Genomic DNA, 20,279 nt, shown 5'->3' on the forward strand with positions numbered 1-20,279 from the left:
AGGTAGGAATTTAGAGGGGGGCCTGTACGTGTTAGGGGTTAGACATGTGGTCCGCATTCCGGCAAACTCTTTGCAATTTGTCCCAGTTACTTGTGCTGCGTAGTGTGGGTCCTTGTCTATGGCTCTTCATGAGCCTTTGGATAATGGGAATCCACTTCCCAATGGCTTGTTGGCATCTGTATCCCTGGTTTCATTGAGAGGTGGTATCACTAAAGTCCCTATGGTTAACATAGGTGAACTTGATGTCTTTCTGCAACCACGACTAGTGGTGGGAACATTGTGCCAGGTACAGCCTATGAACTTGCCAGGAGAGATTATTGCTACTCATCCAAGTGCTACCAATAACCAACAGGCTACAGTTTCCTCACAAGTTGGAAGTGTTGATGTGGTAGAACAGGTGATCCAGCAAATGGATCTCTCGCACCTCTCTGTAGAGGAGCAAAGTCAAGTGAGGGGTCTGTTGGGTAAATACAGATGTTTTTTCAACAGATGATTCTGACTTGGGGTGTACCAACCTGATTACACATGAGATCCCACTATTGGATCCTGCTCCTATACGACAGAGGTATCATCGCATTCCTCCAGGGCTGTAGATCTCGAATATTTAAGTAATCGGGTATTCTACCAAAAATGTCCGTCGATTAATCGAGTAATCGGATAAAATGTGTTTTTGCTTAATTAAAGTGTAATATTAATTATGCAAGAGAAAATAAGACTCCTGGGTCTCTTAAAATGAACAGCTAAGTATCCTTTTTTAGAATTTTTTTATTTTATTTTTTAAATGCATAGAATGCAATGCATACATCAAAAATAAACATTTAATTATTACCCATTGTTTCTCTGTCTGTACTTGTACTGTGAACAATGACAAAGTTGACAGATGAATTAAGTGCATTTAAGTGCCATTCAGTTGTGGTTTTAAATAAAGCATTTTCTGAGATAAACATTAAACACAAAAAACATTCATTTAATTTATCTTTTAATTATTGAAAATTAACCTAACTTTTGGTAAACAAAGGGGATTTACTATTAAAAATAAAACATGGAAGAAATGTTGTGAGATTAAACCTTAAAAAAATGTTGTTGTTTTTTTAGTAGGCTATGTACATTCTGCTGAACAATAGTCTTTAACCGGACTTTTATTTTGACGGGTTGACGTACATTTACAGTTCTGTGTATGTGATGTGACGCTAGTTTTACTCAAATCAAACGGTCAAATGCTCATGAAGTGACTGTCAGTGCAGTTCAGCAGATGTTGTTCATGAGTTCACTTCCTTATAGTGAGACAGCAGAAGCTGAAATTACCGGAGCGTCACGCGCGCTTCAGTGGGTTTAATAAAGGAAAACGCGCTTCTGCTTCATTCATTAGCAGAACATGCAGGATTCATATTTAAATAGACTGTTCCGGCTTAATATTTACAGATATTAGTCCATATCGTGATTTGATGTAAGTGCAATGACCTATTTTTGATTAATTCAGTCATGTGGCAAATTCCGTGCCATTCCACGTTTAACTGTAAATTCCATTTTTATGACTGGATTCCGCGATTCCCTCCGCATTTTCTGCATCGCGGAAATCATAGGGCCCTAGTTGTGGTATGCTAGCTCTATCTTGCAATGGACACACACCACAAAGTTCTCTTTACGTTTGCCCGCAAGCGCCAAATCAAAACACTGCTGACTCCTTGCAGTATGTGATTTCGGATGCAGCGCTTGTATCTCCTTCCGCTTTGTGGGTGACGTAAACGCGTTGTGTCACGTTAAAAAAATCATTGCGAAAGAACCTGATGTGAGATTTAAAATAAATTAAAATAGGCTTCGAGGCAGAGGAATTTGCCTCGATCATTTTTTGTAATCGAGTAACTCGAGTTACTCGAGGAATCGTTTCAGCCCTACATTCCTCCTTCTGACTATGTTGCAGTTAAAGAACATGTGCTACAATTGCTTGTAAGTCTGGTGATTAGGGAACGTAGTAGTCCCTTTGCTTCTCCCATAGTTGTTGTTAAGAAAAAAGATGGCAGAATACGGTTGTGTGTCAATTACCGACAGTTAAATCCTTTCTCACCTACCTTACCTGATCATTTAGGATCCTTATCCCTAAAGACTGAGAATCATGTAAAGAGTTTAGGGGTTATTATGGACTCATCACTTAACTTTAAGAAACAGATTGGTGCTGTTGTTAAAGGTAGCTTTTTTAACCTGAGATCAATTGCTCAAGTAAAGCATTTTTTATCCAGTAAGGATTTGGAAATTGTGGTTCACTCCTTTATCACATCTAAGCTTGACTATTGTAATTCTCTATATATTAGTCTTCCCCAGACTTTGCTTGTCCGCTTACAGTTAGTGCAGAATGCAGCAAGGCTGTTAATGGGGGTGAGAAAGAGAGACCATTTTACTCCTGTACTGCAATCCTTACATTGGCTTCCGGTCAAATTCAGGATTGATTTTAAAATTCTCTTGTTTGTCTACAAGGCCATGTCAGGCCTTGCACCCCAGTACATCAGTGATCTTATTGTTCCTTACTCTCCTTCTAGAGTTCTTAGGTCTACCGATCAACAGCTTTTAAAGGTCCCTCGTTGTAATCTAAAATCAAAAGGAGATCGTGCTTTTTCTGTAGTAGGTCCCAAACTCTGGAATAGTCTCCCATTCCATGTGAGGTCCGCTCCATCGACAACTTTTAAGTCCTATTTAAAAACGTATTTGTTTTCTTTAGCTTTTGAATAAGATATGTTTATTTTATTGTATGATTTTAATTTTATTAATTTTGTAAAGCACTTTGAGGCAGCGTCTGTTTAAAAAATTTGTTATATAAATAAAGTTGCTTGCTTGCTTAAATCAGAGGACTAGGAAAGATGCCTTCCCATTGCCCCGCATTGAGGAGACCTTGGATGCCTTTTCTGGGGCTCAGTGGTTTTCAACTGTTGACCTAGTAAGTGGCTATAACCAGGTTCCGGTGGCAGAGCAAGACAAGGGTAAGACCGCTTTTTGCACACCCTTTGGGCTATTCAAATTTAATAGGATGCCCTTTGGGTTGTGCAATGCCCCAAGTACATTCCAGCGGTTGATGGAATGCATGTTTGGGGACCAACGATTCCAAACCTTGTTGTTGTACTTGGATGACATCATTGTCTTCTCGACCAATGTAGCCCAACATCTTGTGCGATTTGGAGTTGGTTTTCAGCCGTTTGCAGCAGGAGGGCTTGAAGGCCAAACTGGAGAAATGCTGTTTTTTCCGTCAGGAGGTCCAATACTTGGGGCACGTTGTTCCAAAAGGAGGAGTTTCTACCTATCCCAGTAAAATTAGCACAGTGGCAGAATGGAGATGGCCTGGCAATGCTGCCGAGTTATGATCTTTCTTGGGATTTGTGAGTTACTATCAGCATTTCGCGGAGGGGTTTGCCAAGTTGGCTGCTCCTCTGCATCGCCTGGTAGCAGAGTTGGTTGGCACAAAGAAAAAGAGGGGCTCAGGCAGACCTATAGAGAGCTGCTGGACCCAAGAGTGTGAGCAAGGGTTCCAGTCTCTGAAGGAGAAATTGGTGGCCGCTCCTGTGTTGGCGTATGCTGATTTTTCTAAGCCCTTTGTTCTTGAAATTGATGCTAGCCACTTAGGACTGGGGGCAGTCCTTAGTCAGGAGCAAGGTGGGACGTTACGGCCAGTTGCCTATGCTAGTCGAGGGCTTAGGCCCACAGAGAAGAATATGGAGAATTACAGTTCCATGAAGTTGGAACTCCTCGCCCTTAAATGGGCGATGACAGAAAAATCTCCTTGGCCACCAGTGTACGGTCTTTACAGATAACAACCCACTGAGCTACCTGAATACAGCTAAACTGGGTGCAATTGAGCAGCGTTGGGTGTCCCAGTTGGCAATTTTTGATTTTGAAATCAAGTATCGCCCTGGTCGGGTTAATGGTAATGCTGACTCATTGTCAAGGCAGAACTCCTCTGGTATTCCGACACAGTCCTTTGGTATATCATTGCCCAAGACACTCCGCACAGTTGACATCCGCCAGGAGGTGGAAGGTGAGTTGGTATGATCAGACCGTAGGGAAGTCTTGGTCTAATGGTTAGAGAGTCGGAATCACAATCGAAAGGTTGTGAGTTCGAGCCTCGGGCAGGCAGGAATTGTAGGTGGGGGGAGTGCATGTTCAGTTCTCTCTCCACCTTCAATACCACGACTTAGGTGCCCTTGAGCAAGGCACTGCTCCCCGGGCGCCACAGCATAAATGGCTGCCCACTGCTCCGGGTGTGTGTTCACAGTGCGTGTGTTATCACTGCTCTGTGTGTTTGCACTTTGGATGGGTTAAAAGCAGAGCTCGAATTCCGAGTATGGGTCACCATACTTGGCTGTATGTCACGTCACTTTCACTTTTTTCACGTAAGTGGTCAACCCGTTAATCAATGGCCAGTTAGTACATTTGCGTGAGTGTGGAGTCCGAGGCCGGAATAAGATTCAGAATCATTGGTCTTCTGCTTTGTATAAAATAGTAAGAGCTCCTCAGGAAGGTGGTCAGGTGTATAGTATATCTCCATTGGATGAGCCTTCGCGGGTAAAACATGTGCATAGGTCTCTGTTGAAGCTGGCTCCTGAAATGGTACAACAGGCTTATCATTTTGATCTGGGCTTACAGGGACAAGATTTTCAGGAAGGGTTGTGTGATGGGGACTCTGTGATTGTGGTTATTGAGCCTTCACCACCTATCCCTGTAAATGATGCCTCTGTGGAAATTGTTCCAAATGTGACATCTGAATGTACCCTCCCTTTGGCCTCGGTTTTAAATTCACCGTCTAGTGAGGCCTCTATCGGGACTCACAAATAACGGTGTGCTAAGCGAATAAGTTTTGTGAAGCGCTTCGTTTTTTCGTTTCACCACTGAATGGGATCCTCATCTGGTGGAATACATGGCTCCAGCAAGAACTGTTCCCACTCGTCTCGGCTGGACTCTCTGTAATTATCGCTGGAGAACTGGCTCAGCCTTTTCCAACGAGTGGGCATTGCATCTTCATCGTGGCGACTGCATCCGCACCACTCGCATCAAGGAAAATGTTCTGAAAATGTTCAAAAAAGTTTTTTTCTTACTTCTCTCATGTTTTCATCAAGAAACCTGAGATGTTTGTGCCGAGGGTCTAGGGAAGACGCGAGAAGAGGAGTTTTCACTGCATTCTCCAAGTTAGCGGTGTTTATTCGTTGCTTGAGAGATGCTGCAACAATGTTCTTGGATCACTTTCTGTGATTCTCCACGGCAGATTTGAAGTACTAGAAGACCGCAGTTCTTTTAGGGGGCGTTCACATATCACGTCTTTTGCTTGCTCAAGTTCGTTATTTCCAATGAAGTGACGCGGTCGCGATGCGCACGCGGTGCGACGCGGTCCCGTTTTTTCCAGGCGCGTCCGAACAGCATCGAGTTAAAAACATCGAGTTAAAAACATCTCTCGCAGACGCGAGAAGAGGAGTTTTCACTGCATTCTCCAAGTTAGCGGTGTTTATTCGTTGCTTGAGAGATGCTGCAACAATGTTCTTGGATCACTTTCGGTGATTCTCCACGGCAGATTTGAAGTACTAGAAGACCGCAGCTCTTTTAGGGGGCGTTCACATATCGTGTCTTTTGCTTGCTCAAGTTCGTTATATCCAATGAAGCGACGCGGTCGCGATGCGCACGCGGCGCGACACGGTCCCGTTTTTTCCAGGCGCGTCCGAACAGCATCGAGTTAAAAACATCTCAACTTTCAGAATGCCGCAAGCGCACCGCAGGTCATGTGACAAGAACTAAACATTCAGCTTCATCCTTTCCCTTAACAACGTTGAAAGCTCAGCCAAGATGAAGGAACAGCTGATCATAGCTGTATATGGATTGCCATTTTGAAATAAATTTAGTAGCAGAGCTACTGAAAGCGATTTTTTTTTTTTTGTGCTACAAATCCATTTATCCTTTGCTGAAATTTCCGCGTCTTCATGGAGAGAACGCGTCGCCTCAGGAGCGCTTCTGCCCGAGCGCTTTGGAAAGAAGGAGAAAGCGGCGCGCATAGACTTTTCCACGCCTTATTAGGCGCGATATGTGAATGGCCCCTTAATCATTCATTAATTACTTTTTGCTTGCATACACCTTCAAATATGCCGTGGAGAATCACAGAAAGTGACCAAATTAGGTTTTATTGTGAACTTTTTTTTTTTTTTTTGCGAAATTCGAATATTTTTATTTATCGAATAATTAGAGCAGAACGAATATTCGAATGTTCGACTATTCGTGCACATCCCTATTATAAACCTAGAATATGGGTGTTTGTGGGAATTTAACTTAATTCACATACTTGATTTTAACGTGCTTCTATGGTGTAATTTTAGATTAGTCGGTTACGTTCTGGCATTGTTTGTAAGAATGTGAGTGTTATTAACATCAAAGGGTTATTTGTGTGATTCTTCAAATGTGAGAGGAGTGGGGAGGGAGAAGCATGTAAACGAAAACATGTTTATTTGTTTTACAGAAGTTGCTAGCTGCTGCTTTGCTGTGGCTTAAATGGCATTTCCAGTTTTGGGACGCAGGATTTTTGTGCACACGTGATCGCATTGAACGTCTTCGCTATTGCCTGTATAACGTTCACGTTGGATGAGCTGTAAAACTGTGGCCTTTGATTCTGGTGCCACCTGGGGTTCGCTGGTGTAATCTGCTTGTGTTTGTTCGTTATTTTGTGTATTTTAAGTATGTGTACAATGGAGTCTGATTGAAGTTTATTTTTTTTGTTTGCTTTATTGTATTTTATTTATTAGGTTTCATTTATTAAACAGTTTATTTTGTTTCTATTGTTATTTGGGTTGGTTGTTTTTTCTTTTGTCTTGCTTTTACATTGGTACTGCTCCATTACGTAGCTGATATTGTGGTTTAATTGTTTTTTTGTGGGTTTTTTTCTAACTTTGGTTTATTTGGTTGGTGTGGAGTGGGTTTAAATTATTATACTTTTGGTTTTGGTTAGTTTGAAGTATTTTATTTTGTATTTTTGGAGCTGTGAAATGTTTTATGCAAGACATAATACCAAAGGAAAAAAACCTCATTGTTTAGTCTCTGTTTTTGTGAACTGTTTCTTTTAGTAAATTTGTTTTCTTTTTTTGTGTCCTTGTAGGAGTGGCTGGCTCATGTGAATTGATTAACGAAGCCCATTGGGCTGATTCATTCACATTGATCAACGGGTTATTTTTAATTATTGATGTTGAGCTCAAGGTGTTTTAATAATTAAGTGATAAATAAAAATTGTAGCCTGTGGCTTGGTCTCTGCTCGTCCTTTTCATTTAGTTGAAAGCCTGTTATAGGGGAGGCTTCAAAATTTGGAGTCTTGAGTACGGGCCTTACTAGTAAGTTGATAGAGGCAACCGGGCACACTAGGAAACACCTTCATGTTAAATACATGAAGTACAGTACTTCATGGAGGGAGTGTACTTGTGCAGGTTTTGTGTAGTTGATTTTGCAGCACAAGAGAGCACAGAGTGTGCTATTATTCATGCTAATTTGATTTTCTGTCACAATTTTTCTGACCATGCTAAAGGTTCTCTCTGAGGAGGCATTACCATGAATAATCCCTTAGTGATAAAGTTTGAAATCGCGGGTGTGCCCCTTTGTGCCTCCAAAGCACGATTGTGTCATTGGGATTTATTGTGCTGCGTTATGTAGTTTTGTCAATGCTGCTTCGTGATAAGAAATTAAATTCCTCCGACCAGCTGTTGCTATATTTGCAGCTATATTTAGTTTTTTTCGCCGTAGCACCACCTGAGCTTTTTAATGGCATTTGTAGTGACGCTTGATTCAAATTCCCCCATCTACCTGCACAGATATCAACTGTGCAACAGAGCTGTAGGTTGCCAGATTGAGGTCACAAATGGGTTCAAAATTGTGTGATGTATTTATTGTGTGAGGAGGATGTGTTTCTACAAGATCAGATCTTGTGTATCTACAAGATCTGGCAACTGGACAACCTTGGAAAAATGTATTGATTTGATTATTCATATAACGAGGTAGGGCCATACAAATTACGGGAGTTTCCCAGGAGAAATAACAAAACGGGAGGGGTTGGGAGGGGCAGATGGGTGTGAAATACGGGAGACTCCCGGGAAAAATGGGATGTGGACCGGTTTGACTGCAGGTAGAGAAAAATGAGTAGAATATCAATAAACAACAGCTGTATGCCATCATTATAAAGTTTTTTTTTTTTTGCAATAAAAATATTATAATATATTAAAACTATGGGGAAGTCGTGGCCTAACGGTTGGAGTGTTGGACTTGCCAAGGGTTATCCAAGGGTTGTGAGTTCAAGTCTTGGGCTGGCAGGAAATGTAGGTGGGGGGAGTGAATGTACAACACTCTCTCCACCTTCAATACCACGACTGAGGTGCCCTTGAGCAAGGCACCGAACCCCCAACTGCTCCCCGGGCACCGCAGCATAAATGGCTGCCCACTGCTCTGGGTGTGTGTTCATGATGTGTGTGTGTGTGTTCACTGCGTTTAACCCAAAAGTGCACACAAACAGCAGAGCACGAATTCGGAGTATGGTTCACCATACTTGGCTGTATGTCACGTCACTTTCTTTCTATTATATATAATAATCATTACCAAAGCACAAAAGAAATCAGTACTTATAATTAAAATGTAGTCAGTCTTTCCAAAATCATTTGACAAATGAATCATTAACATTAAAGGGAAAGTTCACCCAAAAATCAAAATTATGTCATTAATAACTCACCCTCATGTCATTCCTAACCCGTGAGAAAATTGATTTAGAATGGGGAATTTTTTTTTTCACTGTTTAGAATGGGAATTTTCTCATAATTTACAAGTAGTTAAAAACATTAAAGATATTGTTAGTAATCAGCTGGACACATATATATATATATATAACACTAGCCTAGTGGTTTTTGGATATTTTACTGCAAATATCTTTACAAATTGTACCTTTAAGTCATTTGTGGATTAATGCGTATTGGAGACGCGAACCGTTTAAAACGATTCAGTTCGATTTTGTGAACTCGTTCAAAAAGATCCGGTTACATCGAATGATTCGTTCGTGAACCGGATATGACAAACTGCTTTGTTTTGAACTCTCTCACAACAGACACAGAAGAGAAGACAATGCTGAATAAAGTCGTAGTTTTTGCTATTTTGGGGCCAAAATGTATTTTCAATGCTTCAAAATATTCTAACTGATCCTCTGATGTCACATGGACTACTTTGATGTTTTTCTTACCTTTCTGGACACCGTACACACAGTTCAATGGAGGGACTAAATCTAAAATATCTTAAACTGTGTTCTGAAGATGAACGGAGGTCTCACGGGTTTGGAACGACATGAGGGTGAGTTATTAATGACATAATTTATATTTTTGGGTGAACTATCCCTTTAACAACTCAGATATTTTAATTTACATATATCTGACTGATAAAACATAATAATTCCTTGTTGTGTTTCATTCCCTAATGTATATATTTATCATTAAAATGTATATAATATGATCCTCAAGCTTTTGAGAAACATTTATTTGTTCCTCTCTCCATCTTCACTGTATTGCATTGTATTTTTTTTTTAATTAAGCATTTAAAAATCATACAGTATTACTAAGACATATTATTGAGTTGTATTGTAATAATAATGTCATATTATTATAGAGTGAATTAATTTTTATATAATTTCATGTAAATAATCTGTAGTAAATAATCTCATTGATTACTTTACAGAATTTCATCATACATTTTGCCCATATGAACATCAGCAACTGCACAAAATTGCATATTAAAAAAATGCATGCAAACAAATGCATACTTAAATTATTTATATTTTGTCTAAATGTTCAATAAAGTAGTATATATATATATATAGATTTTATATGTAAAGCTTTACAGGAAAAAAGATTGGAATTCGATCAAATGTGATGCTGTCAATATACAAACATTTTCAGTAACATTTCTTATCACTAGATGGCAAAATAACAAGCTTAATAACTTTTTGGGTTTCTTTATTGCTTAAAAAAAAAAAAGAGTATGGAAAGTTGTTGTGGAGTGGCTGAGAGAGACAATGATTTTGCGACACACACACACACACACAACTACACTCCATCAATCTAGCAGCAACTGGGGTAGCAAGCAGAAGTGTGTCAGACTTTGGGGTGCATGTGGACATTTGCATGCATGCATTTGCCTTCTAGAACTTCTTTCTAACCAATAATCTTTCTTAGAGATATTTTCTTTTTCTTTTCTTTTTTTTCTCTCCATAAAACCTACACTCTACTGCCACAGGACAGTAGAAACGAAGACAAATCTAATCTTTTGGAGAATGGTTTCTCCACATTAACTGCACAGAACAGCTGCAAGGATTACAAATTGTCAAGGACCCTGTGGAACCTTCATTTTCTCTCATGGTCACATTTGTATTTTTCCTGTAGTCCTGATTTTGCTTGACTCAAACAGTGCTTTACAACATGTGCAGACTTTGGAGGATAGCAGTTTTGCTCTGTTTCAAATTGGTGGACACTGCGAATGGAAATAGAGCACTCGTGCCAGAAAGAGGGACAGCAGCTTCCTCCTGCTATGGAGGTTTTGACCTCTACTTTGTACTAGACAAGTAAGTTATCCTGATATTTACCTTTTTTTGTTTAAGTTTTTTTTTTCTTCTTTTTCTTCTTTCAATACACTGTTATCACAGAGTGTATATGCTGTGTTGGCATCTGTATATCATGTAAGACTCACTTTGTGTCAGGGCTTTAACCCATTGTTTTGATATATTTATTTTTTTAGAGAGATATACGGTCTATTTTGTGGCAAGGTTTTAGGTTAAGTGATGCTTTCATTTACTGTATTAATGTTTTAACCCTTACTACAGTAACTACATTTTTACATCTAGGTCTTTTTCTCCCCTTATATCAATTGTTTTGTACTTATATTGTTTTACTTTTTGTGAAAAAATATTTTTTTGAGGAAAAATCTAACAATAAAGATAACTGTTTTCCCATTTCTCTTCCAATAACAATAATGCATGAGGTGGGAAAATGGCATGTTAGGGGTCAATGTGGACACGCTGGCTGGATGCAAGTGCTGCCCCCTGAGGACAGTTTACAAATATGCAGCAATGAGCCAAAATACTGCAAAGGAAGGATAGATTAAACAGCTGGGTTAAGAGGACATTTGCCATATTGGTTCTCATAATGCAGTTTAATAGAAAAGTAATGTACACTGAGAAAAAAAAAAACCTTATGATTTAGGATTTGTTTTGAAACCGTTTTTACCTTGAAATTGCTATTAGATGGAAAAAAAAAACAGCAAGTAATATTGAATTGTATTTGAAATTGATTTTTCTTTTCAAATGTTACTTTTTATAGTTTAGAAATGATTGTTGTGCATTATGACTACAAACTGAGGTTGTTTTAGTCTTGTTTGATCATTTACTTGGCAACTCGCAAGCTACCTTGACCTAATTTTGGCAGGCATTGTTGCGAAAGCCCTAGGACTTATAAAAGCACATGGAAAATCAATTACATACAGTTCTAAACTGTCATCACACTGTGATGTTTACCTGTATTCTGCTAGCTTTTTTATACAATATATATGCACACACATGAACATAGAATAGATTGGATGTTGATCACAGTTTCCAGCTATTTCGTTTCAGTCTAAACTTTAATGCTACTTGGCAACTTTTCCACAGATTATGTTCATGTTCGTTGAATGTGTTTTAAGTATAAAAAACACAGCTGTGTAAAACATTCCTCACGACTCGCATGTCAGTTCAGCTGTGAATGTGATGTTATTGTTGGACAGATTCATACTGTTATACAGTGACATACAGCTATATGCCAAATCATTTCCACTTTACTCCACTGCTTTGGATACTGCAAATCCAATTAGTTTTCATTCCATTCCATTCCATTTTTTTTTTTTTGTTCAGGAACATGACGATATTGATTGTTATTGTCTGTTGGTGCAAAGAACATTTATAATGCAATATTCATGTAGTGTTCAGTCATTATCAGCACCCAGTGGCTGAGCAACAGCATGATGACACTCGAAATAAAATTTCATCATCTTTCATCATATACAAGACTTATGAAGTCAAATATTATGGTTCTACTAGATACACAAAATAAATTTTAGAAATTATATGGGAGAATAAAGCTAATGAATGCCCTGATGACAGAACATGCCATGTAGTCCAAATTCCTGAAAATGCTAGTGGAAGTTTTCTATTTTGCATTTGTACAATTTAATACAACAATTTAAATTCAATTAAATTACATTAAAAATAAAAACATATATTATTGTTATTATTCTTATATAAATCAATAATTAATTTTAAATTAGTCAGCATAATAATTTGTAATTATTATAATAATTAATGTCAGGATTTCTTAGTATTTAGTACTTTCATTTTCATATCACTCATACGCACATACATACATATACATTGTGTGTGTGTGTAAATTTTCTCTAGAATGATTTAAAAATGTGCTTCAATGGGAATAAAGCTCATAATTGCTTAGAATTCAACATTTTAGCTTTTCTTATTGTAAAAAATACTAAATCTTTATTTACAGTAAATAATAAAATTATAAAAGCAAATTCAGTTCACTGTTAATTCAGACAATCAATAATTTAATTGGTTTAATTAATCTTTAAAGCAGCTTTGGAGAAAACAATAATGTCATCGTCCAGCTCACTTCATTTCTTAATCAATAGTGTCAGGGAATTTAAGTCATTAATATTGCCAAATATTAAGAAAAAATGCCTAATTAAGAAAAGTGAAAGTAGTAAGAAACCCAAAATCCATCGGTGACAAAAATGGGGAGAAAGAAAACCTTGGGAGAAACCAGGCTCAGTCGGGGAGGCCAGTTCTCCTCTGGCCAACAGTTGTCATATTCATGTATTTTAAAATGCTACAGCAGATATAAACATAACTGGTCATAACCAGTCAGTGTAAAAGTCTATTATCTTCAGCGGACAAGAAAACATGCAACAAAATGTATTTAGTATTTAAAACAGAAGCCTTCTAACTATGATGGGATAATGCCCACCATTAAGTTCTGCTTGTGTTTAAAACGGGTTTGTTTATCAACACAAATCAATCAGCAATCACTTGGATGTGAGTTATGGGAAAGTCAGTGCTTGGTTGCTCTATTATGGGCCATTTCTGCGGCTTCACTTTATAGCTGTGGGCTTGACGGTTTTGGCTCCTGTGCTCAGGAGGGTCTGTGAAGGCCATTTACCAATCTCCTCCATTCATTCAGCTCAAGAGCTTTTGCAGACAGTGCAACAAGAGAACAGTTTAGAAACTGGTGGGAATAAAGAAACGTGTTATGAAACTAATAATGTCACTCAACTCTAATGACCAAGAAGGCCTTTTGTTGTTTCTGGAACAATTCTAGAGCTTCTGCTTCTATTTGGTCAATATCCAAATAGAATATATTCTATTCTATTTGGTCTATTTGGTTAATATCCAGTGATCAAACTATTTGAACATTGTCCTAAATGTGTAACATACCATTCTCTGCCAACTTGATATATCAAGTTAGAATAACTAGTTGACAATTTTTCAGCAGTAACGCAACTGAATGTTAGTTTTTACCTTGCAATGAAGAGTTGCAAAAAGCAAAACTCCGTTGCAAAAGCCTTTAAATGTCATCTGAAATTTTAATCTAAAAGTAGCAGTTTTATCTAGCTTCTCTGTTAGGTACAGTAATTTTACTCTAATCGCAATGGATAGGTACTTTTCTATGCAATTAAAGGTAAATAACTGAACATATACACGAAACACTGATGTCTAATAAGGCATCTTGGCTTCTGTTTCTTTCCCATGCTACAGTCAAACGTTTGTTCTGGAAGTATGTAAATTTGGTGAGTGGGAACTAAATTCTGTGGAAAGGCTGGGTTGCTTTACGGCAGAAAATGCACATGTTCATCCATCATATGTAATTATAACAGCGATATGTTTACGATTGTGAAATCAACACACCTAACTGTAGGGGGCTCTGAAGTCGCAAGGTATTACATTTGCAAATGAGCAAACAAATAGTGATTAAATCATGTGAAATATATATATATATATATATATATATATATAAAGAGAGAAAAATATATAAAGTTTGCAAATTAATCTTTTGATCATTTTGAATTTGTTAAAATGGTTCACAAAATTTTCTGAATTATTCATTTTATGAATCGCATGTTCTGTGATGAATCTATACTTGATCGAAGAGAAAACACTCAATGTACCATATAGAACAGACATATACAAAGGTTTGTTTAGGAATTTTCGCATAAGGGACCTCACCTTGTGAAGCTGGAAGTAGGGCACCACCTGCAGGTGGGTGTGTGGGTAGCAGAGGCGATCGCATGTGTCAAACTTAGCTCCTGGAGGACCATTCCGCATACCATAGGAAATCAAATCATTTCCTATACAGTATGCAAAAAACAGTATGCTGGAAGAGTAGTATGTCCAAAATCAATCTGAGAAAAGTACCCAGATTACTTACTAAATCCGATTCTAAAGTGTGCAGTCGATGACACTACAATCCCATGAGGCCTCGGGAGAGGATTAATGAATGGCAGTAATGAAGTATGTCCAAATTTGGTTTATACTATTCATACTCATATAGAGCATAATTTTTTAAATGGTCATTTTTAATGACGGAAGTTTGAGTTCAAATGTGGTACCTACTAAGACAGTAAATGATTTTGGATGCACCTTCACTGTCCTGCAGAGTTTAGCTCTAACCAGCTCCAATGCACCTGCCTGGAAGTTTCTGGGACTCCTAAGGACTTCATAAGTGTGTCCATAAGTGTGTTTAATTAGGGTTTGAGCTAAACTGTAATGATTTTTGTGACTGGCTGACTATACATTATACTTTGCTTAATTGAACAGTAAAGCATTCAATACTTCTGGTACAGTTTATAACCAAGCCTTCACATTATGATTTAATTATGGTTTTATTAGTCATGTGGCTCTGAACACCAAACTATTCCTGATCAAAGGTTAAATATAATGTGAAACATAATGTACTAGGCTAACTGCTATTGTTTTGAGCCCAGCTATAAGTGAAATGCCCTCACTGAACTGTTCTCATTCTGAAATGAAAGCCAAGAGATGCGGTTGGGGGTGGGTTTTGCACTCTCATCCATTCCCAAGAATTATCTAAACCTTTGGGTTAGGGAGGAACTGAATAATGTGACAGTCCAGTCCAATTTCAGTGAAAATGAATAGGCAATATTGGGCAGCTGTATGAAGGCTAGTTCATTAAGAGTTATAGCTATATAAATACATCCTTCGCTTTTACGCGCTCACACACACATACATACCAGTTGCCTCTTGTTAAACCATTTCACCATCAGCTCCAGATGTCCCAAACCCTTCCTGCTTTGGCTGCTTTAGAGGCCTGGATCTCTCTAACAATGGAAAAACAGTGAGAGGGAGAGAAAAAAGAGAGAGGAGGACTGAGGCACTGCCTAAACAATCCAGATACCTTTTCCACATTATCTCACATCATCTCATTGCAATAAATAATTCTAAACGTATAATGAGTCGGAGCAGAACCTTTTTTTTCAGCTAGTGGTCCCAAAGGGTATTTGGACACTTGTGTTTCTTCAACTACAAGAATTTTTATGTCCCAGTGAGTGGCTTTTATTTAAACTAACAGATTTTTATTTTTATTTTATTTTGTTGTTGTTGGGAAAGTGTCTTGTAAAACTTTTTTTACTGACTGTTCCATCATCACTTATTTTTGTTACTTTTCTAATGTCTTTTTCTTTTCGTACTATTGTATTCTTGTCACAATTTTTTTTTCAGTTTTCAGAAGGATTCTCTCTATATTAACTAGTTGCTTATTAGCATACACATTGCTAGCATATTGGTTGTTTATTAGTATTAATAAAACACATAGTAATGCCTTATACTGCATGACCATATTTTAGATCCCTTAATCTCTACTTCAAACTTACCAACTAGCTTACTAACTCTTAATAAGCAGCAAATTAGATGTTTATTAAGGCAAAATGTTAACATAATAGCTAGTTAATAGTGAGAACTGGTCCCCAAACTAAATTGTGACTAGAGTTTTCTATTGGCTTTTGGATTATTGCAGAAAATAAGCTCTGTGACCTACAAAAACATTTTGTTCATTATGATAATCTTGATGAACACAGTGAAGCTTAAATAGTCCCTACAACCAAAAAGTTAAACACAGGGGTTTTAAACATAGGTTTTAAACTACACCATGGTCGAATGACTTTACAAAAACTTGAAACAACTCTTTCAGTCTTTCCTGGAAAGTTTGAGTTGAATAGTTAACAGGATTGTGATTATAAACACAACGATGCTGTGAAAGCAAACTAGTAATTATGAGTTTACCTGTTCATTGTGTTGAAGTTTAGAGTCCCTGACAACCACTGTAGCCACTTTTAGCCACTTGTTAAAACCACCTGAAATACAAGCTTTAAAAAGCACTACTGAGGATTTTTTTTTTTTTTTTTTTTGTAGATTAAATGTGTAAATATATTGTGCTTGTGTTAAACTCAGGTATTTAACCAAGAAACCATTGATTGAAATGTGAACTTTCAGATTTGATGACATTCACAGGACCTGGATTTAAAAAAAATGCATTACCATGCAAAAACAAGATCACCTGGATGCAATTTTGTCCTGGGCATAGCTACATTATAACAAGTACATAATTTAGTTTATCATGGAAATATACATGGCAGTGTAAATGTGTTTGGTCTTGGTGAAATAGATATGATACTCAGCTGCTTGAAGACGTACCAAGAGTCGGTAGTGCCAATACATCCACAGATGTGCTGTTATTAGCATACTGCTACTGGACATATAACATATATGAAATAACCCTCATATATAACATGCATTACCTAACCCTGTAGCAGATCTTTAAAGGTGGAGCTGGGGAAGGTGGGGGGTTTCTGAAGTACTGCAACTGCTACAGCAAGCACTAGCCATGTATTTGAATAGCAATGTGATTACTAGTAGATTGATTTAAGGACCAATCAGTATGCACCTTCTAAAGTTTCATTACAGAAGTTTGCATTAAGATTAGTATTATCCTATCAGTATTATTTGTTAAACACTGAATTACCAATAATGTCTCAACACCAGCAGCCTTTAATTCTGTTTATGAATATAAAATATAGAATTATATAGAATTCTATTTAATATGCCAAATATGCATACATTTTCATTCTTGTAAATCATATTACATACAGTATGAATGTATCTATGAAAGTGTCACTGTGCCATTTCGTGAAGATAAACTGGTATGATTTACAGTGTGCCAAATCATACAGCATGCCTTGAGTACCTTATTGCTTTTATAAATGGCTTACCACACAATACAAAAATTACAACATTAAACCTAAACTGCTCTCTCTTAAACATAGCTTTAGAAAGTGCACAAGTTCTTTCACAGGCAGATTTCCCAGATATTACTTTACTTTCTGTGGATGTAATTGTATTTGTTTTAGAGGAGTTTTCCTGCTGTCATACCCCTAGACTGTTTTGTTGTATTCCGTGTCCCAGTTTCTCCCCAGTCTGATTAGTTTGATTGTTTATTTGATTCAAGGTGTGTCTGCTTAGTTCCCTCGTTGTCCTGAGTTTAAAAACCCCAGTCAATTCTGTTTGTATTTGATGGTTCCACTTGTTGGATTGTGAGGATTCCCTTGTTATTCCTTGGATTAAAGACTGTGTTCCCTGTGAAATCTCCTGTGTATCCTCATTCCTCGATCCGCACTCCTCGCCGTCACAAATTGTGACACCTGCACAGAATCCTGCATATTTGTCAAACTAGTCATAAAATACACTGAAATACAGAAGAGAAAACTAATGAGAAAAGAGTTTAATTTAATTGAAATTTCCAAGTAAAGTTTCACATGCATTACTACTGTAATATATAAGCATTAAGATTGTCGATCTTTGTCTTAATTCAAAGTCAATGGAATATTGACAGCTGGCATTACATTCATTCAGTCAGACAGCTGTTCTAGGAAGATAGTCGATACTTGAATGATTTCCCTCAAAGGAGCCTAAAAATGTGTCGATGTAGTTTTTGAACTGCTGCTTTAAAAAAATCTTTTTCACACAGCTGTAAATCTCAAACTTGGCTATTCCTCTCAGCTTGTGAATCTTTATTGCTCCACTGATGTTCGACTATAAGTGTCCAATATGTCTGTTTCTCCCTGCAGATCAGGAAGTGTGCAGCATCACTGGAATGAAATATATAACTTTGTGGAACATCTGGCCCATAAATTCATAAGGTAGGCAGTGCCAGAGAAAAACTGTGAATCTGCATAAATTTTTCTATATTTTGTGGATGAAAAAAATAAATAAATAATAATAATAATAATAATATACGTTGAGTGATATTGAGTGACTAGTTTCATCTCTAATTTTTATTTGGCTTAATAAACGTTCTGTAAATTATTTCAGTGAAGTATAAATAGGAATATGTGGGATCGCATTGAGACATTTGTACAATTAAATTGTGCTTTTTAAAATGACAATCATAGTCTAACATACATGTTTGTTATTGTATCTAGCCCTCAGTTGCGGATGTCCTTCATTGTGTTCTCTGATCAGGGCAAGATTTTGATGCGGCTTACAGAAGACAGGTGAATTAATTATTAATGTTCTCTATATTATTTTGTGATTTAACTCAAGTCGTTCGCACAAATGCTTTGCAGCATATCAGCTTTTGCAGTCTGGAAGGGTTTTTACTGTAGTATGGGTACGTGCCAACAAATTACTGTAGTTTTACACTTCTGTTACCAAAAATAAAGGTCAAATCTGACAGTTAATGACCCATAAAGAATGGCACATCTGCTGTAAGCATAAACCCCTGGTCTTGACGATTGTCTCCTTAAAGGGATAGTTCACTTAAAAATTAATATTCTGTCATTATGTCTGTTGTTCCAAACCTGAATAAGATTATTTCTTCTGTTAAACAGAAAAGAAGATATTTTAAAGAATTTTGGTAACCAAATAGTAGCCGGTATTTTTGAATTCCATAATAGAGAAAAAAATACTTTGGAAGTCAATGGCTACCAGCAACTGTTTGGTTACCAACAAACATGAACAATTTGTGCATGAGTACATGATGATAGAGTTTTAATTTTTGAGTGAACTATTCCTTTAAAACAGCACTTCAATGAATTCAACATGTGGCTCACAGTTTCTAAAGAAATGTAATGTTTGTATGCCAAATTCATTGTGACTAAGACTTTTCCATGTTTCCAGAAAAGTGCTGGTTGTTAATGGTTGTCAGTGCCAATGAATATTATTCATGGTATAATTTGTCTGTAGTTGTTGAAAATCTACTCCAGAATAAACTTACGCTCCTGGTCTCCTGAATCCTCGTGTGTGTTACCAATGTTTGGTGGTTACAGTGAAACGATGCACAGACGTAGCAAGGATAAAGCATGATTGTGGCCATGAGGTATTTTTCATGCCCTTTTCTCTCTCTTTCATTGTTTGTGTTCATCAGGGAACAAATACGGAAAGGTTTGGAGGAACTCAAAAAAGTGCTGCCAGGTGGAGACACTTTTATGCATGAAGGCATTCAGCGGGTAAGTGAACCAATAGAAACCATCTTGGCATCAGTACCGCCCACCCAGCGATGACAAATAGCTTGAAATATCCTTCACGAAGGTTATGTTTGGCCACTACTCAGACAAATGGACCTAAAAACATAAAACAGTTGAGATTTTAAATGATCTTTCACAGCTGGTTAAATTTATTCCTCATTTGTCTGTGAAATAACAAGTAACTGTGAAAGTTGTTTGATATGCTTGAGATTACAATATTTCTGATGTTTTTCTTTTCTCTTTTTTTGTGTTACTAGGCCAGTGAACAGATTTACTATGGTAACACTGAAGGTAGGCCCATTTCAAACACATCTTGCTGAAAGAAGAAACAGTTTAGACTAGTTTAAAGGTCCCATAGAATGCATTGATACAATATTGTAAATTGTTTTCTGATGTCCCCAGAGTGTGTATGCAAAGTTTTATCTCAAAATACCCCACAGATAATTTTTTATAGCTTCTTGGAATTGCCACTTTTAGGGTATGAGCCAAAACGCTCGGTTTATGTGTATGTCCCTTTTAAATAAAAATGAGCTGGTGCTCCTGGCTCCCTTCCAGTGTTGCCAAGTCTGTGGTTTTCCCACAGAATTGGGCTTCTTTACACTGTTTACACTTCTTTACACTTCTTTTTTGGGTCCTAAAACCCGTACCTGATGTACATAGATGCATCATGT

At 37.4% G+C, this 20,279-nt stretch overlaps 1 protein-coding gene across 1 annotated transcript in view; it reads left to right on the forward strand.

The window, feature by feature from the left end:
- Positions 1 to 10,096: 10,096 nt before the first annotated feature.
- The window catches only part of LOC132097411 (anthrax toxin receptor 1-like), a 69,827-nt gene continuing 59,644 nt past the window's right edge, over positions 10,097 to 20,279 (forward strand). Inside the window, exons 1-5 of the mRNA XM_059503109.1 lie at positions 10,097 to 10,597; positions 18,211 to 18,282; positions 18,565 to 18,636; positions 19,509 to 19,590; positions 19,866 to 19,899. Of these exons, the coding sequence (XP_059359092.1) occupies positions 10,455 to 10,597; positions 18,211 to 18,282; positions 18,565 to 18,636; positions 19,509 to 19,590; positions 19,866 to 19,899 (403 nt within the window). The 5' untranslated portion in view covers positions 10,097 to 10,454. The remainder of the gene's footprint in view (positions 10,598 to 18,210; positions 18,283 to 18,564; positions 18,637 to 19,508; positions 19,591 to 19,865; positions 19,900 to 20,279) is intronic.

Source organism: Carassius carassius, chromosome 21, assembly GCF_963082965.1.
Source record: "Carassius carassius chromosome 21, fCarCar2.1, whole genome shotgun sequence".
Lineage (NCBI taxonomy): Eukaryota > Metazoa > Chordata > Actinopteri > Cypriniformes > Cyprinidae > Carassius > Carassius carassius.